Source organism: Heterocephalus glaber, unplaced genomic scaffold (genome assembly GCF_053883595.1).
Source record: "Heterocephalus glaber isolate CG9 unplaced genomic scaffold, H.glaber_assembly_v1.0 deba00001504, whole genome shotgun sequence".
NCBI lineage: Eukaryota > Metazoa > Chordata > Mammalia > Rodentia > Bathyergidae > Heterocephalus > Heterocephalus glaber.
Genome location: NW_028258324.1, coordinates 46,534,980 through 46,561,493, shown reverse-complemented (window position 1 = coordinate 46,561,493; position 26,514 = coordinate 46,534,980). Strand labels below are relative to the sequence as shown.

Sequence of the window (26,514 nt, the reverse complement as noted above, 5' to 3'; positions counted from 1 at the left end):
GGATTTAGCTCAGTGGTGCCACTGCCTGCCTCAGAAGCACAAGGTCCAGAGTTCAATCCCCGGTACCAAAACAACAACAACAAAAACCCAAAATGAAACAAAACAAAACAACAGGCAATATTAAAATATGAATTCTTTAGTCCAAATCTTTTGAAATATTTGTAACTTGCCATGCCAAGTAACAGAAAACATCTGAGGCAAAATTCTGTTCTTTATGACAACTCAAAAGTTGTTGGGGATAAATAAGTATTAGGAAAATGGTCAACACTGAAAAATGTTGAGAATGTTTCACTCCTGCAGGGACCAAGGACAGGATGAGAATGTATGGTCAAAAGCATTACTAAGGATACCTGCACCCCACTTCTGCCCTCAGTTTTTAAATATCTTGCTTGTAGGTAACAGCCCCTACTCTCATATTTCTTCATCTTCCTTTCATTGAAGAGCAGCCATAGTTTGAAAATATGTCAGTAAACCCAGAGACTTGGCACATTACGGCAAAAACTTTTATTTGGTCCCAGGAAGTGCTCAGCAAAGCTTGTTATGTGGAATGGATGGATGGATGGATAGATGGATGGATAGTTGTACAGGTAAAGAATGATTTAGCCTAGTGGAAAATGCTTGGATGTTTAAGTAGAAATCATATATGATTTTCCAAGTCAACTACATAGCTCCTAAAGTCCCCCTTGCTGATTTTACCACTCCACGTCAATACCTTTCTTTTAATTCAAGTGATTTAGTGACCTAGATGACAATTGACTGCAGGATAGCATCTTCACATTCTGGCATATACTATAGTATGTTTTCAGTAGACAACTGTTGTTGATGAGTGTGATGAAAGTATGGATGTATGCCAATTGTGTTAGCAGCTGCTATTTCTTTCTTTCTTTTTTCTTTTTTTTTTCTTTTTTCAATTCAATGTACCTTTGTCAGACTCTGCCTCGCCTCCTTCATGTCATTACTGAGCCCTACAAAGAGGGGATAGGGCAAGGTTCAGCTCTCCAAATACTGAGAAAGTCCTTAGTAAGGCAAGGAATCCATTTATTATGGAAATTGGCCTCAAATTCTACTAGGCTATGAATCTACTAAACTTCCTCACCTTGTGCTTGGCAAATTTCATCTGGGAGTTGCTTGAGCAAATTGTGCCGGCAATCAAGAACCTCCAACTTAGGCACTGACCCCAAGGATACAGGCAGATACTCCAGACAATTTTTCTCTATATACAGTTCTTTAAGGCTCTGAAATAACATGACAGTATATCATAATGCTACCATAATGATCCTTATCTTGATAAATGAATTGTAATAACTAAAGTTGATGAGCAAATCATGCATTGGGATAGAAGGAAAAACATTTGAAGGACTAAAATCAAGGAATACAATTATTTTTTAATAAAGCCATTAAATTTGGTTTTCATTTATGCATGGAAAAGAGAATATAATAACTTTGTTCATTTAGAACTTTATGAAAAAGTAATGGGTTACTTAACTGCATTTACCATTTGCTTTCTTTTAACAGCAAGTTATCTGCGGGCAGTTGCTACAGAACTATAATGGCTTCAACTATTAAGCCAACATCATATGTAACACAACATCATATCTAAGCAGAAGTAGCCAAAACACACAAACAATAGTTAAAATGTAACTATTTTTAACTTATTGGCAAAAGTTTAATGTTTGGATTTCACCCTAAGATTGTGGTATGACATGTAAGAAGGAGCAAGAGAATGAAAGTTATGCTGTGGATGTAGGGCAAAGAAATGGAGAATTAGGAATAAGATCTCTATGTCATATTGAGAACTTCCTGTGTTGTACATGCCATTTCTTGGTTCTATAGCTGGGAATTACTAGTAGTACACATCTACTTTATCATTTTCAAGAGCACCATAACAGGGACATGAAAAAATTAACAGTTCTCTAAAGACACGTTAGTAAGGCTATGTTGAATGCGGTTACCTTGTTGCTTTGCTACAACTCAACACAGTCCTATGGATTCAGCATCAGCATGAACCTGGTGCAACATGACACAGAATGTAGGCTCCCAGAAATGTCACCCATACAGTACTTTAATTTCACAATAATATAGTTTTCCAAGGGCTACTTATGAAAAATGGGAACTAACTGGAAGGAAGTGTGACTCAATTTCTGCAAATGAAACATGTGAAAAACACACAGTGGGAAAAGTATGGCATGACATATCTAACAGCATTCATCACTGGATGGGGTGGTTACTCAGGAGGCTGAGGCAGAAGGATCATGAGTTTTGCCCAGCCTAGGCAACTTAATAAGACCCTATCTCAAAATAAAAAATGAAAAAGGACTGGGGATACAGCTAAGTAGCAGAGCACTTGCCTAACATGTACAAGGTCCTAGGTTCAATTCCCAGTACCACAAACAAACAAACAAACAAGCCAAAAATTCATTGCAAGTACAATAAAGTGTTGTGAGGTTGTTCAGTGATAGTGGAAGCTTCAAAATGTAAAAGTGACCACTTGTTTGTAACTGAAACCCTAATATGGATGGTTTCACACCCAGCCTGTGGGACACTTACTGCTCTTTCAACGTCAGCCAAGTTAAGGGGTCAGTGGGATGTGCTTCATAGGGGAGGCTTACCTGAAGTTTCCCAATCTGTTCTGGAACACAACTAAGCTTGGATCCCTAGTCTTGCCCAATGTATAATTTCTCCAGAGATGCTAAAGAAAATACTTCCTCTGGGAAGGAAAGGAACTCATTTCCCGACAGTCCAAGTATCTTCAGTTTTGAAAGTGAGTCCAACTCTGAAGGTAACTAGAAGTATTACAAAAGGTAAGCTTCAGGTTGATTGTCTGAACAGTTAGAAAATAAATTGGGCTTTTGGTTTGTAGGCAGATGTCTAAACAAAAAGAAAGCAGTTTCTCTTACTGACAAAAAGTCTGCACATAAGTTGACATATAGGGACTGGTTCTACTTTTTTACTGCCACTTCTCTTTTTACTTTTATGCACTACTTTAGATTGGAGCAATTTTAACTCCCTTTTTTATGAACTATCACATAGAAAATGTTTGACACTATTGAAAAAGTACTCAAGTTATGTGTTATATTGCAATAAAAATAGTCAAAATAAATTCAGATCCACCCTTCACCTTAAAAATATTTGACTTAGCAAGTTTGAAATTTCAGTTGAAATCTTAGTTGTAAGCAAACAAACATATGTTCAAGTCATTTCTTTTTTTTTTCTTTTTGGTACCGGAGATTGAACTTGGATCCTTCCACTTGTGAGGCAGGCAGCGGAACCATTGAGCTAAATCCCCAGCCCAATGTTCAGGTCATTTCTAATCAGAATATCTAATGAAGATGGTTATATTGTTTTGTTGTTGTGCCCTCCAGTGACTACTCTGGCTTGGATGCCTTATGTAGGTTCTGGGTAGGCATTTCACAGACTGCCAGACTGTGGGGACTGGATGGCCCTGAGAAAGTTCTCTATTCCAACCCTCTACTACAGTGGTTTAGTATGTTCTGTACAAGCCATCTGACCTTTCATTATTCACCATCTCCTGGAAGGAAAAGCTTCCATGAAGCTTTTTTTTCACTATGTACCTTCCATGATGCCCTTTAATCATGAAATTTCCTTCTTTTGTCAAGTCATAATCTATCACTATTGTGTTCCACCTATTGGTCTCTTTCTAGCACTCTGGAATCACATGGAAAAAAATCTCATTCTTCATATATACAATGTAATCACCCTATCAGTAGTGTAACAGTAACAGAAATTCCTTATTTTCTTGTTAGAAAGAAAAAGCCTACCTATATATTTCAACAGCTTAACTCATGCATTTCTTTAATTGGTTTTATGTCTAACCAGGAAATCCCTCTTCATAGTTTCCTGCTGTAGCCCTTGGACATTCCCCACATCCATTCTCTAATCCTCCAATTTACTTTCCATTCTGGTTAGACTTCAGCTTGTCTCGACCACCCCTCCTTACATTCTCTCCATACCGGGGTCAAAGAGACAAATCATTGGATAATTGGTCACTCGAAGTCGGAGACAAAAAGAAAGCCCACCATATGAGTACTATGTCAGTAAAAGTTTCACATAATTGGAATTTTTCCTGTTTTTGTGTAAGGTGCGTGCTCCTTTTCCTAAAAATATTATAGGCTAGTTCCAGTTTTAATTTTTTATACAAAATCATATCAAGACAACTCTAGATAAAATAATGTTTAAGCTCTTCTCCTTGGCTATTTCAAAATTCTTTTTTTTTTTTGAGACAAGGTCTCACTATGTAATTCAGGCTGGCCCTGAATTCATGATAGAATCCAAACTGGCCTTGAACTCACAGTGATCCTCGGGCCTCAGCTTCTAGAGTACTGGAATCACAGGCCTGCGCCACCACACCCAGTGTCAAAATTCCTTCTCAGACACTTAGATCCCATCACTATTGTATAAAACATCTGCATTCAGCTCAGACCAAAACAATAGGAAACGTTTTCAATCTAGTTACTTCATTATTGCTGTTTACTTAATTCATAGATTTTACTTTTCTTTCTTCAAATCATATTTAAATGCTCAAAGAGTTTTTTCCAGGATATTCAAGATCCACTATTTAGTTTCATTATAGTCATATTAATGTAAAATGGAAATAAATATGGACATATAAAGAATTTGCACAGCATCAATTAAGGGACAAATATTGCTAACACTATAAACTGAGCTTGTTGTGGCTTATACCTGGATGTCCCCCCAAAGTTTCATGTGCTCATGAGTGAGGCTTTGGGGAGGTGATTGGATCATGGGGGCATGATACTCATCATTGGATTAGTCCACTGATGACTTTATAGCTAAATGTGATGTTGGGAGGTGAAACCTGGTTGGAGGAGATGGGCCACTGTGGGTATTGTCTGGAAGAGTATATTCTCAAGGGTATGTCTCCCTTTCTCCTTCCTTGATTCCTCTCTTTGCTCCCTGCTGCCAAGTCATGAAGGTACTTTTCCTCTGCCATGCCCCTCTTCCATGCTGTCCTGCCTTGGAGCCAGCTGACTATGGACTGAAATCTCTACATAATGAGAACCAAAATAAACCTTTCCTCCTTTAAGTTGGGATGTCAGGTATTGTGTCTTGGCAATTAGAAAGTAAATAAGGCAGATTTATAACCATTTTGAGGTTGAATGTATGCTTTGGTTCTCTCCTTTAATATAAATGTACCTAAAAATAAAATCTGTCTCAGTACATGTTGAAAGTCAGCTAGCTTTGCATCCACCTAGGCAAGGAGAAGCTAAGAGCCAGGTTTCAAGAGCCATAAACCCATCAGTTGAGTCTGGGGTAGGAGAGATAAGGAGCTGATTTAAGATTGTTTTAGTTACTTTTCTGTCATTGCTGAGACAAAATACCTGACACCCAAAGTTAGAGGGGAAGGGGTTTATTTGGCTTACAGTTTGTAGAGGTTTCAGTCTAAGGTTGGCTGGCTCCAAGACAGGGATGTCAAACAGACATTGCACAGGAGAAACAACATGGTACAAACAAGGTAGCAAAGGTAACAAGAGGAGGATTTAACAGCATCTCCCTGCCCCTTTTATCTTATTCAGACTACTTAGCACAGGTAGCACTCACACCCTTAATCCTAGTGCCCCTGAGCCTAGCATTGCATCAAGAATCAATTCCAGCTTCACACACTCTAGATCCAGCCTATGTCCACATGAAGCTTTGGGGAACATCAAGACTCAAACCATAACAAAGACCATTGTTAGTAGGAGAAAAATGCAGGGTACAGGAGGTATTAGTGCAAGAAGAAACTGAGAAGGGAGAACAAAAGCCCATGTGCACAAAACCATCAGAATAGCTCAAGAACAAAAACAATGGTACATATAAATTATTATATTCATTATAAAATTATTTAACATGTCTTCAACTTCAGTGTGGTTTGACTTGTGGTAAAAATTGGAATTGGATCTTGCAAATCCTTTCAGGAAAGGATTAGGTATAACTCATGGTTTGACTAGAGTTAGGTCAATGTGTTAACCGTCCCAAGTGTACTTTATATTTTGAGTCTTTTATTCTAACTATGGAATGAAAGGCTTTGTCCATTAAAGGTATTTCTTAGAGCAGGGGTGGAGTAGTGAATGGGCTTTCACGAAATCTTGAAAATCCTCCAGGCTAGGTTACTACCTCAGTAAAGATTAAGTCCTAGGTTTCTTTTCTAAATTTTCATGTTACCATCAAAAATTTTACTTCCTGAAATGTAGTTTTAAAGCCCCATAGCAATTAGGAAGAAACAAAAACTTCTAGAAATTACAAATCAAATAAAACCTGTTTAAAATATAAACCTTTACAGTCCAGAGTTTTATAATCCATAGTAAATATATGAGACTGGTATTAATGGCTAGGAAAAGCACACTATTATCTGGTTACAGTTGTTGATTGCTAAATCTCCCTTTTCTCCCTCTAGAGTTATCTTTTGCTTTGAATAGCAATAATTTTCAAATATTAAAAAATAATCAAGAAACAAGCTGGGTATGACTTCAGAGGTTGAGGCAGGAGAACCCTAAATTTGAGGCCAGCCTGGGCCCAGGACCACATAGTAAGACCCTGTTTCAAACAACTCCCCCAAAATTGCACAAATTTTTAAATAAATAAAATAAAATATTGCAATTAAAATTAAATTCCTCTATGATCCCCTCCCCATTTTCCCATTTTATTGACTTTCTTCTTCCCAGCTGTAGCCAGCTACCATCAGGAACTCAGTGAATTTTCTTCCAATTCATATTCTTACACTTTTATTACATATGAATATTCAAAAACTACATGGTGTGAAGGTATTTATTTATTTATATATGTTGTTTTGTGTGATTTAAAAATGAATAAATGATTTCATAAGATTCTGCAATTTGGTGTTTTTTCTTTTTGCTTCTGTTTTTTTTTTTTTTGGTACCAGGGATTGAACTCAGGTCCTTGCACTTGTGAGCCAGGTGGCAGAACCACTGAGCTAAATCTCTGGCTCTGGTGTTTTTCCTTTTTAAGAAACACCACAATTTGGAGATCTATCCACACTGGCAGCAATGCTCCACTGTACTTCAAGTATTAAGGGGCTCTCTCTGTTAGGAACACAGCCTAGTTCATTTGCCCACTTCCCTGCTGACTTTGGTTGCCTCCCATACTTCACAATCATCACCAGCACTGCAATGACCAGGCTGAACACACAAGCCTGCATCCATGCAGACAGCGTCTCTAGGAACAAATCTGTTTTTGTAGTTTCCTATGAACGGAGCATTAAGGCCTAAAGCATTTGTGTCAGGAAAACCTGCTGGGGAGGAATGCGTGTCAGGAAGTGGTCTTGGTTAAGAATTTAAACCTGGATGCCCAGAAGCTCTGGGCTGGAATCCTGGCTCTGTCAGTTATGGGCCATGTGGCCTTGGACAAGGCTCCTTGTCCACCATTTTCATCATATATCAGACAAAATAATAATAATAAGAAGAATTAAATGAGATAATCTGTACAGAACATTTAACTCAGTGCAGGCAGATATATGTTCTAAAAAGCCCAAGTAAACAATGCCTACTATGTATGATTACTACTGCTATTTAGGAGGAAAGAAAGTAATGCAAAAGTTAAATGCATACCTTCTGGTATACACTGAAAACCCTGCCTTTTTGCCTAAAAGTCAGTTCAAATTCCTGTTTGTTTTGTGCTACTGGGGATCAAATCCAGGGTTTTCTACTACTGAGCTACATCCCCAGTGCCTCTCCTTTTCAAAATGTTTCATTTTGAGACAAGATTTCACTAAACAGCCCAGGTGGGACTTCAATTTGTAGTCCTCTTGCCTCAGCTTCCCAAAGTGCTGGGAGTACTGGTGTGGTTTACTGGCCTGTTTAGTCAGAGAATTATACCAATCTAGGGCAGGAAGGACCCTTGGGAATCTGAGCATAGTGATAGCAGAGGCTGTGTATGAGGGAGGGAGGGGGTCAGAACCTGCCGTATTTTATTATCATCCAGCGCCAGGATTTCCAGGTTCTTCAGCGCACAAATCTGAGAAGGGACGTGGGCCAGGTGGTTCTGGCTGAGATTCAGGAATCGAAGGTTGAGCAGCTGCTGGAAGGAGCTCCGGAGCCCCCGCAGGCCAGTGTTGTGCAGGTAGAGCAGGTGCAGCGAGGGCCAACTGCAGAAGAGACACGGCACTTTCTCCAGGCGGTTCCCACTCAGCCCAATTTCTGTCATCTCCGTGAGCTCTCCAAGGGTGCATGGCATGCACTCGAGGAGGTTGTGGGATAAATCGAGCACAGTCATTTTGCTACACTGGCATAGCGACTTGGGCAGAGAGGGCAGGTTGTTATGAGCCACGTAGAACTTCTGCAGCCTCCTCAGATCCCCAATTTCTTCTGGGAGGGCACTGAGTTTGTTCTCATCCAGGTCAATGATCTCCAGGTTGTGGAGAACACAGAGCTCCTGAGGAAAAAGCTTGAATTGGTTTTGCTTCAGGTGGATCTCCCTCAGTTTGATCTGGTTCACTATTTCCTTGGGCAGAGATTCTAGGCGGTTTCCGGACAGTCCGAGCAGCTCGAGGTGGTGAAGGTTTTTACAGATCACCACGGGAATCTCCCCCAGGTCGACGTGGTAGAGCCGCAGCTCTCGCAGGGCACTCAGGCTGCTGAGAACCTGGAGGGAGGAGGGTGCCAGGGGGTTGCCGCTCAAGTCCAGGCCCTCCAGGTTGCTCAGGGCCCCCAGCTCAGGGCATAGCCCCTTCAGGTTGTTCTTGTCCAGGTAGAGGATCCTGATACTCCTTAAATGCTGAATATCCTGGGGAATTTCTTTAATGTGATTATTTTCCAAATACACTTCCTCTAATTCTTTTAATGCCAAGATCTCTAGAGGAAAGGCTGTCAAGCTCTGATTAGAAGCATCAGTGAAAAATGTTCTATCTGCGACCTGTGGTTGATCAGTTTGTTGATGAATTTTAGGTGAGTGTTCTGCTTTTAGTGTGTCCTCTGACATTATTTTGAAGGAAAGTTCAAATATTCAAAATCTGAAATACTCTGAAAAGAAAGGAAAATCAGAACCCCTCTAATACCAGATTTATTACTCTTAAGAAAGAAAAAACATACAGTAAAATCTCATTGACTAAATTTAGTACTTGAAATTATTTTACCAAATATTTAGGTTTTTATATTTCATCTTAGGATAAGAATTAAAGTGTGAATGTAGTGAAAATGGTCATACTTCCAAAACTGCTATACAGATTCAATGCAATCCCGATTGAAATCCCAACAGCATATTTCACAGAACTAGAGAAAACAATCCAAAAGTTCATCTGGAACCAGAAGAGACCTGGAATAGCAAAAGCAACTCTAGGCAACAGAGTCATGGCAGGGGGTATCACAATTCCCAACTTGAAACTGTACTACAAAGCTACTGTTATAAAAACAGCATGGTATTGGCAAAGAAACAGACCTGAGGACCAGTGGAATAGATTAGAAGATGCAGAAACAACTCCAGACATACTCAGCTGGTAACCTCATCTTTGACAAAGGAGCCAACCACCCTCACTGGAGGAAAGATAGCCTCTTTAATAAATAGTGTTGGAAAAACTGGATCTCAACTTGCCAAAGATTAAAACTAGACCCCTATCTTTCACCATGCACTAAACTAAAATCGAAATGGATTAAAGATCTAAATATTAAAACAGAAACACTAAACTTGATGGAAGGTAAGTTAGGTAGAACTCTCGAAGACATTGGCATAGGAAAGGACTTTATGAACAAAATCTCAGTGGCACGAGAACTAGCACAAAGAATCAACAACTGGGATCTCATCTTATTAAAAAGCTTCTGCACTGCAAGAGAAACCACCAACAGAGCTAAGAGACAACCTACAATGTGGGAAAAAATTTTTACCAGCTGTTCCTCAGACAAAGGTCTACTATCTAGAATATATAAAGAACTAAAAAAAAAAAAGACCTCCTCAAAAAATATAAAGACCCAATTCAAAAATGGGGATCTGAAATGAACAGATATTTCTCAGACAAAGAAGTAAAAGCAGCAAATAACCGTATGAAAAAATGCTCAACATCACTGGTCATTCAAGAGATGCAGATGAAAACAACACAGATTCCACCTCAACCTAGAAAGAATGGCTGCTATGAAGAAATCAACCAATAACAAATGCTGGTGGGGTTGTGGGGAGAAAGGAAGCCTGCTTCATTTTTGGTGGGAGTGCAGACTGGTGCACCACTGTGGAAATTAATATGGAGATACCTCAAACAACTAGCATTAGGGGCCAGGGATTTAGCTCAGTGGTTTTGTTGCCTGCTGCGCAAGCGCAAGGACTGGAGTGCAATCCCTGGTACCAAAAAAAAAAAAAAAACACAACTAGGACTGGAAGTCCCATTTGACCCAGCTATTCCTCTACTGTGTATATTCCCCAAAGAATTAAAAGAATTATACCACAGCGATATATGTGCACACATGTTTATAGTGGCACAGTTTGTAATAGCTAAAATTTGGAAACAGCCCAGTTGCCCATCAACTGGACACTGGATAATAAAGATGCAGATTTTTTAAAAACATTATTTTATTGGTACATTTTAGGTATACAATATAATGACATTCATCATTGGAAATTTGCACCTTTACATAGTCTCTCTTGGTTCATATTTCCGCCCCTTCCCCTCCTCTCCCTTCAACCTCTCTGTCCCTCCCTATTTACAAAGACTTTGTTTTCATTTTCTTTTTTTTTATGTTAAATTCTTTTATTGGTACATTGTAGGTATACAACACATTTACATTTCTCATTGGGAATTGTACCTTTACATAATGCATCTTGGTTCTTATTTTTTCCCCATTCCTAGCCCTCCCTTCACGTCCTCCACCCTTCCCTATTTACAAAGACTTTATTTCCATTTTTTCCATTTCTCATCATTATTCCTTTCCCTTCTTTCCTTTCCCCTGCCCCTCCCACTACCCCTACCCCTTTGGACCTTTTCTTCCTATTTTGCATTATCGATTATTTATTCTAACCATTGGTGCATTTTAGGGATACAATATAATGACATTCATCATCAGAAATTTGCACCTTTACATAGTCTCTCTTGGTTCTTATTTTTCCCCCTTGCCCAGCCCTCCCTTCAACCCCTCCAGTCCTCCCTATTTACAAAGATTTTATTCCTATTTTTCCATTTTCTCATATTAATCCCATTCCCTTCTACCCTTTCAGCTCTCCTTCCCACTACCTTTACCTTTGCCCCTTTTCTTCCTATTTCACATTACCTATTATACATTTTAGTCCTTATTTACACTTTCAGTTTCTCACACCAGAGAAACTATTCGGTATTTATGCATGTGTGTCCTATTTATTTCACTTAAGAGTATGGCCTCAATGTGCATCCACTTAGCTATAAATGTCTCTAATTTCTCATTTTTTATGGGTGAATAGTACTCCATTTTATAAAAAAAAACAACACATTTTCTTCATCCAGTCTCCAGTTGATGGGCATTTGAGCTGTTTCCAAGTTTTAGCTATCACAAACTGTGCTGCTATGTACATGGGTGCACATATATCACTGTGGTATGATTCTTTTAATTCTTTGGGGAAGATCCCCAGCAGTGGAATAGCGGGGTCAAATGGGATTTCAAGTCCTAGTTCTTTGAGGTATCTCCATACTGATTTCCACAGTGGTTGCACCAGTCTACACTCCCACCAGCAGTGGAGCAGGGTTCCTCTTTCCCCTCAGCCCCGCCAGCATTTTTTATTGGTTGATTTCATGACAGCAGCCATTCTTTCTGGAGAAAGGTGGAATCTCAGCGTTGTTTTCATTTGCATCTCTCAAATGACCAGTGATGTTGAACATTTTTTCATGTATTTATTTGCTATTTCGATTTCTTTGTCTGAGAAATGTGTGTTCATTTCAGATGCCCATTTTTGGATTGGGTCTTTAAATTTGGGAGGTCTGATCTTTTTAAGTTCTTTATAGATTTGAGATAGTAGACCTTTGTCTGAGGAAGAGCAGGTGAAGATTTTTCCCACATTGTGGGTTGTCTCTTCACACTGCTGGTGGTTTCTCTTGCTGTGCAGAAGCTGAGATCCCACTTGTTGATTGTGCTAGTTCATGGGCAACTGAGGTTTTGTTCATAAAATCTTTTCCTACACCCATGTCTTCAAGAGTTCTACCTAACCTTTGTTCCAACTGGTTCAGAGTTTCTATTTTAATATTTAGATCTTTAATCCATTTTGATTTTAGTTTAGTGCATGGTGAGAGATACAGGTCTAGTTTTAATCTTTGCCAAGTTGAAGCCCAATTTTTCCAGCACCATTTATTAAAGAGGCTATCTTTCCTCCAGTGAGGGTGTTTGGCTCTTTTATCGAAGATGAGATGGCTGAGTCTGTCGGGCGTTGTTTCTGCATCTTCTCATCTGTTCCACTGGTCCTCAGGTCTGTTTCTTTGCCAGTACCATGCTGTTTTTATCACAGTAGCTTTGTAGTATAGTTGCAGGTTGGGGATTGTGATACCCCCTGCCATGTCTCTGTTACCTAGAATTGCTTTTGCTATTCTGGGTCTCTTCTTGTTCCAAATGAATTTGTGGATTGTTTTCTCAAGTTCCATGAAGTATGCTGCTAGGATCTCAATTAGAATTGCATTAAATCTATATAGCATATACAGCACAGGCCATTTTCACTATATTGATCCTTCCTGCCCAGGAGCAGGGGATGTCTGTCCATTTTCTGATATCATCTTCAATCTCTCTTTTCAGAGTGCTGTAGTTTTCAGAGAAGAGGTCTTTGATTTCTTTCATTAGGTTGATTCCTAGGTATTTTAGTGTTTTGGATGCTATTGTGAAAGGAATTGTTTGCCCTATTTCTCTCTCAGTGACTCTGTTGTTCATGTAGAGGAAAGCTATTGATTTTTGTGTGTTGACCTGGTATCCAGCTACTTGACTGAATTTGGTTATTAAGTCTAGAAGACTTTCGGTGGAGTTCTTGGGGTCTTCTATATAGTGTATCATGTCATCTGCAAATAATGACAATTTGACTTCTTCATTTCCTATCTTTATTCCTTTTATTGCTTTCCCTTGTCTAATTGCCATGGGTAATGTCTCCAAAACTATATTGAACAGGAGTGGTGATAATGTATATCCTTGTCTTGTTCCTGATTTTAGTGTGAAGGATTTCAGTTTTTGACCATTTACTATGATATGGCTGTTGGTTTTCATAGATGGCTTTTATCAGTTTGAGGTAGAGACCATCTATTCCAATTTTTTGTAGGGTTTTTATCACAAATGCATGTTGGATTTTTGTCAAATGCTTTTTCTGCCTCTATGGAGATAATCATATCGTTTTTGTCCTTGGTTCTATTGATATAGTGGATTACATTGATTGATTTCCATTTGTTGAACCATCCCTGCATCCCTGGGGTGAATCCCGCTTGTTCAGGGTGTATGATCTTCTTGATGATATTTTTCAATCTATGTGCCAGTATCTTATTAAGGGTTTTTGCATCTATGTTCATTAGTGAGATTGGCCTATAGTTGTCTTCTTTGGTTGGGTCTTTCTCTGCTTTGGGGATCAAGGTGATGCTTGCTTCCAGGAATGAATTTGGGAGTATTGCTTCCCTTTCAACTTTATTGAAGAGTTTAAACTGTAGTGGCAGCAGTTCCTCTCTAAATGTCTTGTAGAATTCAGCAGTAAAGCCATCAGGGACCGGGCTTTTCTTAGTTGATAAGTTTTTAATTATGTTTTCAATTTCATTGGTTGATATTGGGTTGTTTAGAATTTTTAGGTCTTCTTGGTTCAACTTTGGTAATTCACATGTATCTAGGAATCTGTCCATTTCTTCTGTGTTTCCCATCTTATTGGAGTATAGGTTCTGGAAGTAGGTATTGATGATCCTCTGGATTTCTGCTGGGTCTGTTGTAATTTCACCCTTTTCATTCCTAATTGCATGGATTTGGGCCTTTTCTTTCCTTTTTCTGACAAGGTTGGCTAAGGGTTTGTCAATTTTGTGGATTCTTTTGAAGAACCAACTCTTGGCTTCATTGATTTTTTTGTATCATTCTCTTAGTCTCCATTGCATTGATTTCTGCTCTGATCTTTATAATTTCCTCCCTTGTATGAGCTTTGGGGTTGTCCTGCTCTTCTTTTTCTAGAAGCTTGAGGTTCAGCATCAGGTTGTTTAATTGGGCACACTCTGTTTTCCTAATATGCGTATTCACTGCTATGAATTTCCCTCATAAGACTGCTTTCATTGTGTCCCACAGATTCTGATATGTTGTATTGTCATTGTCATTTAATTGAAGGAACTGTCTGATTTCTTCTTTAATTTCCTCTGTGACCCATTGGTTATTCAGAAGTGTGTTGTTCAATTGCCATGTGTTTATGAAATTTTGAGTTTCTTTTGCTATGGATCTCCAATTTCATTGCACTATGGTCTGATAATATACACGGGATAACTTCAATTCCTTTGCACTTACTTAAACATGTTCTATATGTGAGTATGTGGTCTATTTTGGAGAATGACCCATGTGCAGCTGAAAAGAATGTGTATTCTGATTTTGTGGGGTGGAAGACTCTGTAAACATCTGTTAAGTTCATTTGTTCAAGAGTTTGATTGAGTTCTAGTATTTCATTATTTATTTTTTGTCAAGTTGATCTATCTATTTGTGACAGTAGGGTGTTGAGGTCCCCCACTACAATTGTAGTAATGCAAATATGACTTTTCATGTCTGTTAGTATTTGTTTTATACAGTTGGGCGCACTAGTGTTTGGTGCATAGATATTTATGATTGTCATCTCTTAATCTTGGATTCTTCCCTTTACAAGGATGTAGTGTCCTTCTTCATCTCTCTTAATCAGTGTTGGTTTGAAATCTACTTGATCTGCAAAGAGGATAGCTACTCCTGCTTTTTTTCTGCTTCCCGTTGCATGGAGTATTGTTTTCCACCCTTTAACTTTCAGACTATGAGTTTCCTTTTGAATTAAGTGTGTTTCTTGTATGCAGCATATTGTTGGATTTTGCTTCTTGACCCGTTCTGCCAGTCTATTTCTTTTGATTGGTGAATTGAGACCATTAACATTGATGGTTATAACTGAAACGTATTGACTTGTCATTGCCATGACTTTTTCTTTTTGTTGGGTTCTCCCCCTTTCCATTTAATTTCTTGTCATGCCAGAGGGGTTCATTCTGCTTTGCTTCCTGGGGTTGTGATCCTCAATGTCTGTTCCTAGGATATTGTGTAAAATTCTTTGGAGTGCTGGTTTGGTATTCATGAAGTTCCTAACGTGCTCTTTGTCAGGAAAGTATCTTATTTCTCCATCAACTTTGAAAGAGAGTTTTGCAGGGTACATGAATCTGGGCTGGAGGCTATGTTCTTTTAGGGCTTGGAATATGTCACTCCAAGCTCTTCTTGCCTTGATGGTTTGCATTGAGAAGTCTGCTGTGATTCTGATGGGCTTTCCTTTGTATGTGATTTGTTTCTTTTCTCTAACTGCTTGGAGAACTTTGTTCTTCTGTTGAGTTTCTGGAATCTTAACAATTATATGCCTATGTATAGATTTTTTTTTGATCAAGGTTATTTGGAGTCCTATATGCCTCACGTATCTGTATGTCAAGTTCTTTTCCCTTGCTTGGGAAGTTTTCTGCCATTATTTCTGTGAACAGTTTTTTTATGTCATCTGCAATCTCTCCTGTTTCTTCATTGTCTCCCATCAGTCTAATGTTATTCTTCTGTTCATTGTCTAGCAGCTGCTGGATTGATTTCTCCTGGTCTCTAACTATTTTGAAGCATTTTTTCTTTTCCTGGTCACTAATTGCAATCTTATGTTCTATATCTGAAATTCTGTCCTCACACTGGCTCATTCTGCTGTATAGATTTTCTTTTTTTTTTTTTTTTTTTGGTACCAGGGATCAAACTCAGGACCTTGTGCTTGCTTGGCAGGTGCCAGAACCACTGAGCTAAATCCCTGGCCCCTGCATAGAGTTTCAGTGGAGTTTTTCATCTCCTGGAAATCTGTTTGCTTCTGTTTTATGGGTTCCATTTGTTTCCTATGTTGGGATTCCATCATGTTCCTCAGCTCCTCTATTTTTTTAATCTGTGTCCTCTCTAGACTTAATAATCATGTCTTGCACTATGGGCACAATCTCTGCTGTCATCTGAGAAATTATTTCTGATTTCATTTTTTACAGATCATCTTTTATATGGAACCTTTTATTTTTGGTACTGGGGATTGAACTTGGGTCCTTGCGCTTGTGCAGCAGGCAGCAAAACCACTGAGCTAAATCCCCGGCCCTCCAGATCATCTTATTGCTAGTTCAGGGAGTCAAGGTGGTTGAGTATCAGAGTGTTCCATCTCATTTCCCTTTGTGATTGCTGTAGGTGATCTGGAAGTCTGGTTTTGAGACTTGTTTACATGTTTTCTCATTTCAACGGGGTGGGGGGGATGGTGCTGTTGGCACCTGCATGCCTCACCTTCTCTGTGCTGTGCATGGTAGAATAGCAGTCTGGAAGCCTGTTCCTCTGGGCTGGGAGCAGTGGAATGGCAGGCTGGAAGCCCCTTCCTCTGTGCTCAAATTGGTTTTTTAATAAAATGGACTACTACTCAGCCATAAAGAATGACAAACTAGAGACATTTATAGCTAAGTGGATGGACATTGAGGCTATACTCTTGAATGAAATAAACAGGACACACATGTGTGAATACCAAATAGTTTCTCTGATGTGAAAAAGTAAAAGTGTAAATAAGAATCAAAATGTATAATTGGTATTGTGAAATTGTAAGAAAATGTCTAAAGGAATAGGGGATGTGGGAGGGGAAGGGGAAAGAAAAGAAGGGAAAAGAAAAAATGAGAAAAGGAAAAACATGGAAACAAAGTCTTTGTAAATAGGGAAGGGTGGAGAGGGTGAAGGGAGGGTAGGGGAATGGGGAAAAAAGAAGAACCAAGATACATCATGTAAAGGTACAACATCCCAATGATGAATGTAACTGTATTATATACCTAAAATGTAACAATAAACTAAATGAAAAGGAAAAGAATTAAAGTGTGAGTTCCTCTTTCTCCTAACAGGTTCACACATACCACACACATACACATACACACATGCACACATACACACACACACACAGCCTAATTTCAGTTTTTAAAAATCCTTATTTTGATTCTCTGATAGCCAATCTGACTCCATCTTGAGCCTCACCACCATTTTGTGCTTGTGCTAGACAAAGCACCCAAAACCCACATCCTGTTTGACAGAACACTTGCTGCAGCTGCAGGATGTTTTGTAGCTCACCCAGTATGTGAAACTTCCTCTTGCCCCCCACTAACCTGACATGGTTGTGCTTCTGTAAAAATCCACCTGTGTTCCTCTAGAGCCCTCTCCAACTGAAAGCATGATTTAAAAGGAGAAACCAGACCACTTCTTGCTTCTTGGAGCCCAGAGTTCTTTCCAGGCACTAGCCCGTCTCGGTTGCAGGCTTTAAATAAACAGACTCAAATCTGACTTAGAGTGTGGTGCATCTCTATAGTTTCAACTTGCTCGATTACAGCAGATTCTATTTCCAGGTATGCAGTAGAAGCTTGCAAAAGATTGTTGCTCTTAACATAACCCTGAGAAAACAATAGGGGGAAAATCATATTTTGAAGTATATATATTTTCCCTTAAAATTGCCAGAAAGTTGTAAATGTATAAAGAAGGCCAAAAGGACAAAATTCTAGACAAGGCCAGACTGGGCAATTTAGTGAGACCCTGTCTTAAAATGAAAAATAAAAATAAAAAAGAAGGGTGTGTACTTTAGTGGTAAAGCACTTGTCTAGTGTATATAAGGCCCTGGGTTCAATCCCAGTACTACTAAATAAGTAAGTAAGTAAATAAATAAATAAATAAGATAGATTAAAAAACCTAGCTGTTATTTATTTATTTTTTTAAACCTAGCTGCTATTAAAATAATTCTCTCTGGGTGCTAAGTTTCAGGCTCAACTTTCTTGTGCAACCTTCAAAAAGAGTTCACCTGAGGAAACTCATGTGAACTAGCCACCAAAATGAGGGTTCACATCAGTATTTTGGGCTTCCAGACATAAGAAAGGACTTATTTTTCTGTAAGATTCATCTTGCTACCCAGGCTGTCTGGTCACCTTAAACACGTCTCCCACATGTTTTTGGAACCAATGTGATAGCCTTCATACACACACATACACACACTCAGTCCCCAACATATGATGGTTTGGTTTACAATTTTTGACTTTATGAAGATGTGAAAGCAATATACATTTTGGGTCTTTTCCTGGGCTAATAGTGTGCAATCTGATACTCTCTCACAATGCTAGGCAGTGCAATAAACCACAGCTCCAAGCCAGCCATATGATCCTCTGGGTAAACAACCAATATTCCACAATATACTGTGTTGCTAAGCTCTGATGTTTGGTAGATTAGGTGTGTTAAAGACACTTTGGACTTAAGGATATTTTCAATATATGATGGGTTTATCAAGATGTAACCCTATTGTAAATTGAGGGTCATATGTATATCACTCTTGGGTTTAATAAAAGAAGATTATAAAGTCAAGATTTGTATAAAAATTTTACCAGGGGCTGGGGATTTAGCTCAGTGGCACTGCGCCTCCCTCACAAGTGCAAAGTCCTGAGTTTGATCCCTGGTTCAAAAAAAAAAAAAATTGCCAGTAAATCAGCCAAAGTAAATAAAAATGAAGAAAATTGATTCTGAATTGGCTATTTTTTTCCTAGGGATTGTTAATTGAATGTGGTCAAATTAATTTATTACATCAATATTATTGTGAGGTGGTTTCTAAATGAAATAATTATTGCATCTTCATTTCAAGGAGCCAAAATTTGGATAATTTAATACTTACTTCTTCTTTGAATAACTCTAATCATTGAGAAACAACTAGAAAACTCATCAGTTCTGTCAAATGTACAGTGAATGCTGCTAGTTTTGTTTTCAAGTCTGATTCTCAGGCCCAGATAGGGACTCTAAGAGTGTAAAATCTTGCCTGCCCTACAGTAACACTACACTTTACTTTGATAAACAATTAAATAAAACAAAACAAACTTTTGGGAAACTATAAAATCTCTCGAGACAAAGTTGTATATAAACTTCAAATTTGAGTGGAAATCTTCTTTATAAGCAACGAATTTAGATTTTTCAGCTGAGTATGAAGAGAATATTGAAGCCTCAGCCAATAATAAAAGTGGGATATTGAGAGCCTTGACATGTTTCCTCCTTAAGAGAAGTGGTAGGAGGGGAAAAAGACTGTGTAATCTTATAATAAGCTTTGAAATGTTTCTAGAATTTGGCTAAGCTGGGGTCCAGTAACCCTTAATTACCTTAGCAGAATATGCTTTGCCACAACTGTGAGTCTTCCTGCTGAGCAGTGTGCCCCATCACCAAATTGTTCATCTAAATCCTAGCTTCTCAGAACTTTTGTGTCAAGTCAAAAGCAGCATTTTATCCATTTTCTTTTTTCTTTTATTAGTACCTACTTGCAGTACATAATGATTACTTTCACTGTGGGGAGTTGGTACAGGTATACAGAATGCACCTTAGCTCTTTTTTCATTCCTTCACCCTCCCCTCCCTCTTCCTTCCCTCCATCTCTGGGTCCCCCTCCCTTTTGCAAAACGTCTATCTCCCTGTTTCCTATTATTTATCTTTTATTTGGCTCTTTTATTTATTTATACTTTGGGTTTCTCATGTAAGATAAACCATGTGATATTTAAGCTGTTTCTGATTTATTTCACTTAACATTATGGTCTCAAGGTGCACCCATTTTCCTACAAATGACAACTTTATCCTTCTTTGTGGCAGAGTAGTACTCCATTATGTATAAATACCACATTTTCTTTATCCATTCATCTGTTGATGGACATATAGGCTGCTTCTAAGATTTAGCTATTATGAGTTGTGCTGCTATAAACATGGGTATGCACGTATCACTGTAATGTAATGTTTTAAATTCTTTTGGGAAGCTACCTAGAAGGGGAATAGCTGGGTTGAATGAAATTCATTTTATCCATTTTTTAAAAATGTTCTGCTCTTCATTCTCCTACCCATACCACCTCTTTAATAATTCAAAACCTTATTTATTTTTTTTGATTTGCCATTTCAAACTATTAATGAGCAAGAAGATTTGAGGCACTATTCCACTACCATACGTTCTCATCAGAAAATAAGAATGTAAAGTTTTCATATGAGTTACTCATCTTTTATCCATGGACCAAAACATTTTAAATAACAGAACAATAATTTTGTGACCTACATATTCAATACCCAGATAATGTGCATGTCTGGATAATACCTGAAGCCAGCACTTCATATATTCCTCAGAAAACTGAATCTCAGAAAATTCAGCCAGGAATTTACCCTGTTCCAGCACTTGGTACCAAAATAGTTAAGGCATCTGATAGGAAAAATACAGCTAATAGATACGTTAAGTATTAGTTGCCCCAGATCCTTTGAGTTCTACCTCCAAGTTATCAGGAAATGTACCCAGACCATATTGAAAATAGGCCACAAAGCAGCAATTTTCCTGCTTCTGGAAATTGATAAAGCTGCTTTTCAGGATGAAGGTGCAGCACCTTAGGACCTGACCTACAATGACCTATGAGCCTGGTCAAACCAAAAGTCTCCACTGAGTGACCAATGCCTGAATAATCAGGAGGTCTCACAGACTTGGAGTAGAAGTGAGGTGCAGTCGACAGTCTGAACCACAGGCAGGGAGAGACCAGAGACTCCCCCATTACTGAGTACCCACAAGTCTTTCACCTGGTCGGGCAAGTGGATGTGGCCCCCTTTCCCTGGGCTGCCTAAATTTCCTTGCTACAGCCAGTCTGACAGACAGAGTTCAGCCATGCTTTCTTTCTCTTCATAGGTCAGTGTACAATAATAGGCTTATTTTTTTTGCAAAACTGATACCCTCGTATTGGCTCCTATGCTCACCAGACAGCAAGCCCTTGCTTAGTATTATTATCTATATTTTCTTGAAAAGTGACTACTTTAAGTAAACACCATGCTTTGGGCTTGTTAGAAATAATCATCTGAGGCCAGGTATGGTGGTGCACACCTATAGTCTCAGCACTCAGAAGGCTGAGACAGGAGGACCCAGTGAATTTCCAATGGAAAATCACAAGGTGGGTATGAGGTGGAATGGACTATGGTCAACTAATAAGATTACAAATACAATCACTTAGATGATATTGATTAAATGGGGATCAAATGGGGAGGCAAGTCACACAGCAAGTGTACATGGACCAAACAAAGATTTTCCAGGAAGGAGTGGATTAGGGAGGTTTTGGTCCCCCAAGGTGACTGATGCCTATTTAGAATATCAGTCACTGCTGTTCATCCCTAGGGGAAGCAGGTGGGTGTAGCCCTTTCTCCTTGTCTGAGGCCTGACCTTTAGCGAATGCACCTCCAGCCACAGTTGTAATGTGTGTTCTTATCTTTTGCATTGACTCTCTTGAGGAGCCAGCCCTATCTGATGCCTATAATATTTTAGCTAACTTGGCTGTCTATAATAAAAGGACTTCCAGATGATGCTTAAATTGCCACGCATGTTCACGACAGTGCAGCGCAGGTGCGGAATGGCCCAGTGGGCATAGGAGGGAGGGAGGACTCAGGGGTTCAGTTTTCCACCTTGTAACTGTGCTTCTAACTGGTTTCTCCTTGAGGGTCTTCCTGCACTTTCTCACTGAAAGTAGTCTCTGAGTGGCTCCAGGGTCCTCCGCACCTCCCCTCCATCTTCCTCTCTTTGCTCTGCAGCAATCCCTAAGCACAACCTCACCTTCCTTCTCATTTCCTTTCTGCACCCAAATACCACACTAACCGTGCTACCCTATAATACTGTTCCTCCTTCCCCTCCTCTGCCCCGTCTCCCTCACTCCCCACCCCTGCCTCAGCCCTGCTGTAAATGCTTCAGTCTAGGCTTCCGGGGGAAGAACCTGTTAGATCCTTCTTCCTCCAGCTGCTGGAGACGGAGAGCTCCCGGGCCCCTGCCCCTTAACAGCAGTGTTCCTCAAAAGACGCTCAAGGTCCCTGAGGATCTGCCCCTGCCTCCCCGCCCGTTTGTACCGACCTGAACTCACCAAAGTAGCTTCTCCTCCGCAGCTTCCACCTCACGGCCTGCCCTCGGGCATCTCAGCCTTGTCCCCTGGTCACCTCCTCCAGGAAGCCCTCCCTGAGAGCCCCGCCCTTCCGCAAAACCCTGTTTGCTCCGGTAACCCCAAGTCCTTAACTCCGGCTGGTGTTACCAGCGGCTTCTGCTCCATCCCCCGCAGGACTGTGCGCACTTTGGGGGCGAGGACTGTGTCATAATCGTCTTTGTAGCCTTAGCCTGTGGCCCAGTCGTGTCCCTCAAATCTCAGGAACCCCTCCTCAAGTGGGCTTTTAACCCAGTGCAGGGTGACCGAGGAGCCTTGACCTAAACTGCAGTCACTGCCAGCCCAGCGAGGTCTGCAGGCCCAGGCGGGGAAGATCCGGTGCCGTGCCCCGCCCCCCCGCTCCAGCGAGGCCCGGTCGCCATGACAACGGAGACGCCACAGCGGCCAACCCAGCGGAGCTCAGCATGAGGAGCAGCTTGGAGGAGGCCGACCCTGCTGCGGCCCCCACTCCGGCCCCGGCCCAGGCGGGTAAGCACGGTGAGGAGCAGGATGCCTTTGGGTGTCCACTGGCCCGGACAAACGCGCGAGGAGACGCACTGGCTGATTGCGGAAGCTGTAGGCCCCGGGAACCCCAGCTGTGGCCCGAACTCCGGGTAGCCTCAGACCCCCGCACTTTGCCCTCAGAGTCTCCTGCAAGGTGTTTCCTTCCTTTTTGTGCCCCAAGAAGCAGGCCCCAGATGAGCAAGAGGGTCTCGAGACCGTTTTGACTTTGCACCTGCGGACCTTCTCCGTTTTAAATATTTCCACGCCCTTGAATTCTCTTTAACAAATCGAGCAGAGCTTGACTACCACACGCCTTGAGTTTGAATGCTTATTTAAGTGTGTGCCGGTGGATTTGTAACCATCTGGAGAAGGAGCCTTACTTAATCCTCTCTGCACCTGGGACAGGAGTATTGTTACCCTTCACCTTTACAGAAAGGGCTCTGAGAGTATAAGTAACGTGCTCAATTACACACTGGATTCTGAGGAGGGCGTCCAGGCCTAGGATGTCCCAGTAGTGGGCTGTTCCAGGTAGAAGAGCATCTTTGGGAGGGAACTGCCTCCAAAATAAGTAATTTTCTTCAGAAAATTTAAAATGAAATTTGGGTTAGATTCTTGACATTTTCCTGTGCAGCTAAATTGTTCCCCTAGTTTTGCTTTACAACGTGAAGACTGGCTTGAATACAGTATAGGAAACAATGGCACCATAACATCCTGACATATAATACAAAGGTGAATTTTAAATCGAAAGAGTAGGAGGAAAATATATCAGAAACTTTTAAATACTTAAATCTGTAGGTAATTGATTAAGAATATTCTTGTAGACTGGGTGTGGTGGCACATTGCCTGTAATCCCAGCACTTGGGAGGCTGAGGCAGGAGGATTGCTGTGAGTTTGAGGCCAGCCTGGACTATGTAGCAAGAAAAAAAATATTCTTGTAACTTTCTTTAGTGATATTAGCTTATACTCTAAGATTCTTTACTGCCTCCACAAGAAGTATATTAAGAAGTATATCAAGAGCTATATTAAGAACTGTATTGAGAACTATAACAATATTAGTTATAAATCTGACACATTTCAAGCACTCTGGGCATGGTGTGGTCAGCACTAATCTCAGGAACCCCTCCTCAAGTGAGCCTTTAACCCAGGGCAGGGTGACCAAGGAACCTTCACATAAGCTGCAGTCACTGCCAGCCCAGCAGCTGCAACACTTCTCAGCTTACAAAGACTCTTGAACTTATCTTAAACTTGGAGGGGAGAGAGATAAGAATGCTGCTCTTCCCAGCCTTATGTGATCATGGCTCTCTTGGAATGAAATCTAGAAAATGCTGCATTAGCATTCTGGCCAGGAAATAAAGCAAATACAATAGATTCTAAAGAAAAGTTGGAACTGGGCTCCCACTGGGCTTCTTTCCTTGATATTAGAAAGGAGAAGGTTGCCCTGAAACTCTCTGAGATTAGTGCTGCTTAAAAAAATAGCAGCATAACTTCCACCTCAGAAGACTTGGGCCTTGAAAACGATGTTTTTAAACTAATATTGAAAAAGGACCAGTATGGAAAGCTCTATGTATAATGGAGAAAGGAGATCTGAAGTTCAGCTTTGTTGTTTTACACCATCAGTGCTTACAAGATCTTGTAGGGCTAGGGCAAGGCTCCTCAAAAGAGACTGCACATGCTCTGATTCAGATTTAATGCAGGACATAGAAATTTACAAGATTGGCTTACAATAGCCGCCCACAGAGTCAAACCTAGAAGAGTGCAAAAGATCTGTCCATGCACTAGAGATCCAAAGTATCCAGCCGAAGGCTTGGAGCCCACAAAAATGTCCCATGCAAGTCCACATCAGGAGGCTAAGGGATCTGCGACAGAAGACCAAGGGGTCTATTCTGGAAGGTCCAAGGGTCAGCACTAGAAGCTAAAGCAGTGTGCTGGCAGGCCGAAGGCTGGTGCTGGAAGCTGAAGAATCTGTGCCAGAAGCCAGGAGACAACAGCCAAGGTGAAGGCGAAGACTGGAGTTCCTCTGAAGAGAACAGCCGAAGCTCCTCCGAGGAAAATCAGCTGAAATTCTTCCCTCTAGTTCTTTTTATACCGTTGCAACAACAGACCCCCATGGGTTTTCCACATCCAGAACCACACTGACTCAATTCAGCTGGTTGTTTCCTTCTCAAGTTGACAATTAGTCAATTAACCACCACATCTATCATTTATAAGAATTGTACAGGGGGAAATCACCTTCAGAAATAGGACATAGAAGTCTGGGATGGGTAAATAGTTTATATGAGCCAGACTTGGTGTAAAGCCAGTTTGGTGTGAAGAACTGACAAGGTTATATTCAAAGATGCTAACTTGGGATGGTACAGAGAGTATCCGAGAAGTCTGTGGGACTAGGTGATTTTTCAGATCCTTTTGGAGTTGGATTGCTGGATACAGTTGTCTTTTATCTGTAGCTGATTTATGACACTGAGTCACCTTAACCAGTGTTTGTGGCACAGTGGCAAGTCTTCAGAGTCAGTTTGATTTTGAACACTGCCTTATTAACTGCATGATTTTGCACAAAATATTTAATTTTCTGGATATTATTTTCCTCAGCTACCAGGCCTGGCACATAATAAAGTTTAGTTCTCTTTATGTCATTTTCAAGTTAGGGTGCTGACTTGAGCCCATGTCTCCCTGTCCCCCTGTGGGTGTGTCTGAGGCCCTTAGGCTCCAAACAGCATTTTTATTCTCTCCCATTCCTTTTATTTCTCTCTACTTCTGGCCTTAGTTCTCCTTCCCCCTACCCCATATCTTTGAAAGACTTATAGTTGTTATAGAAAGACAGTTTCTGGAATGATTTACACATGATGATGGATACATTATTTTTCAGAAGCTCCAGCATCTATTGCTACTCTCCAGGAAAGTTACTGTAAACTATGTTCAGAAAAGTCCCAGAATATTAATCCTTTTATATTGTGTGTACTCCAAAAAGTGGATGAAGAAATTAAAAAGGGGTAAGGAAGATTAATATTTTATTACATCAATAGTGTTGTTTCTTATCTATGTAAAAATCCTGTACTACTCAGTGATTTTATAGCCATTTGAACATGCTTGGTAAAATGAACCTATCTTTTGACTCAGATAAGGAAGTAGGTGAGAGACCCTGTTAGTAGGTCTTAGAGGTGGTGTAGGACACTGGGAAGAATACTAGCCCAGAAGTCCGCAAGCCTGGGCTAGATTGCCGTTAACTCCTGTGAGCTGGGTGAATTTAGGCAAATCACTGAAGTTTTCATTGTTCTTATCTATGAAGTGGGAATACTTTGTGTGTGAGAGAGAAATAAGTTGTACAGAATATATTAAGGTCCCTTCCAAAGCCTGGAGAGTGCCCAGTAGTTTTAAATTACCTGGTATAAATGCACTATGTACTTGTAAATCTACTACATACTTGGTTCCAGTAAATGTTGTCTATGATGTTCTTGTATACATGTAAAGAAAAAAATACTTTTTAAAAACTAGGTTTCTTTCTTTGTATTTCAAGATCATTTCCTTTTTAAATTTTTAACAGACCCAAAGAAGGAATCACATTGAGCATTGCAGGTAACAATCGCTTAATCCCAGTACAAAAAGTGACAGCTGAAGATTTTTGTATTCTTTCTAAACTTCTAAAGGATAATCCGTATATTAATGGTATGTTGAAGAATCAATGCCTCCAGCTTTCCATTTTTCTGATTTTAGGTATTCTTTATGAGGAATATCCTTTTCTAGTCATCCGTGTCCTTTTCTATTCATCTAGGTTTGGATGTTAGATATAATCTCATAAATGATATTGGTGCACACTATGCTGCGAAACTTCTTCAGGTATTACTTTACTATGAAATATTCTTGGATGTTTGACTAAGTGAAACCATTTCATCTAATGGCATACACTCACAAATAGCA

General features: G+C 40.0%; 2 protein-coding genes across 7 annotated transcripts in view; one reads left to right on the top strand and one right to left on the bottom strand.

Moving 5' to 3' along the window:
• Lrriq4 (leucine rich repeats and IQ motif containing 4) overlaps positions 1 to 22,465 on the bottom strand; it is a 32,380-nt gene extending 9,915 nt beyond the window's left edge. Inside the window, exons 1-3 of one of the 2 annotated variants that reach the window (XM_021253967.2) lie at positions 22,045 to 22,465; positions 7,936 to 8,996; positions 1,097 to 1,235 (exon numbers count right to left, since the gene is read on the bottom strand). In XM_021253967.2, the coding sequence (XP_021109626.1) occupies positions 1,097 to 1,235; positions 7,936 to 8,955 (1,159 nt within the window). In that variant the 5' untranslated portion in view covers positions 8,956 to 8,996; positions 22,045 to 22,465. The remainder of the gene's footprint in view (positions 1 to 1,096; positions 1,236 to 7,935; positions 8,997 to 22,044) is intronic. The other variant, XM_021253972.2, reaches the window with a different exon arrangement.
• A 2-nt stretch (positions 22,466 to 22,467) lies between these two features.
• Positions 22,468 to 26,514, top strand: part of Lrrc34 (leucine rich repeat containing 34) — a 39,577-nt gene continuing 35,530 nt past the window's right edge. For 3 of the 5 annotated variants that reach the window (XM_021253987.2, XM_021253999.2, XM_021253982.2), the window contains exons 1-4: positions 22,468 to 22,587; positions 25,466 to 25,589; positions 26,141 to 26,262; positions 26,369 to 26,433. In XM_021253987.2, coding sequence (XP_021109646.1) covers positions 22,524 to 22,587; positions 25,466 to 25,589; positions 26,141 to 26,262; positions 26,369 to 26,433 — 375 coding nt within the window. In that variant the 5' untranslated portion in view covers positions 22,468 to 22,523. The remainder of the gene's footprint in view (positions 22,588 to 25,465; positions 25,590 to 26,140; positions 26,263 to 26,368; positions 26,434 to 26,514) is intronic. The other 2 variants (XM_021253983.2, XM_021253996.2) reach the window with 2 other exon arrangements.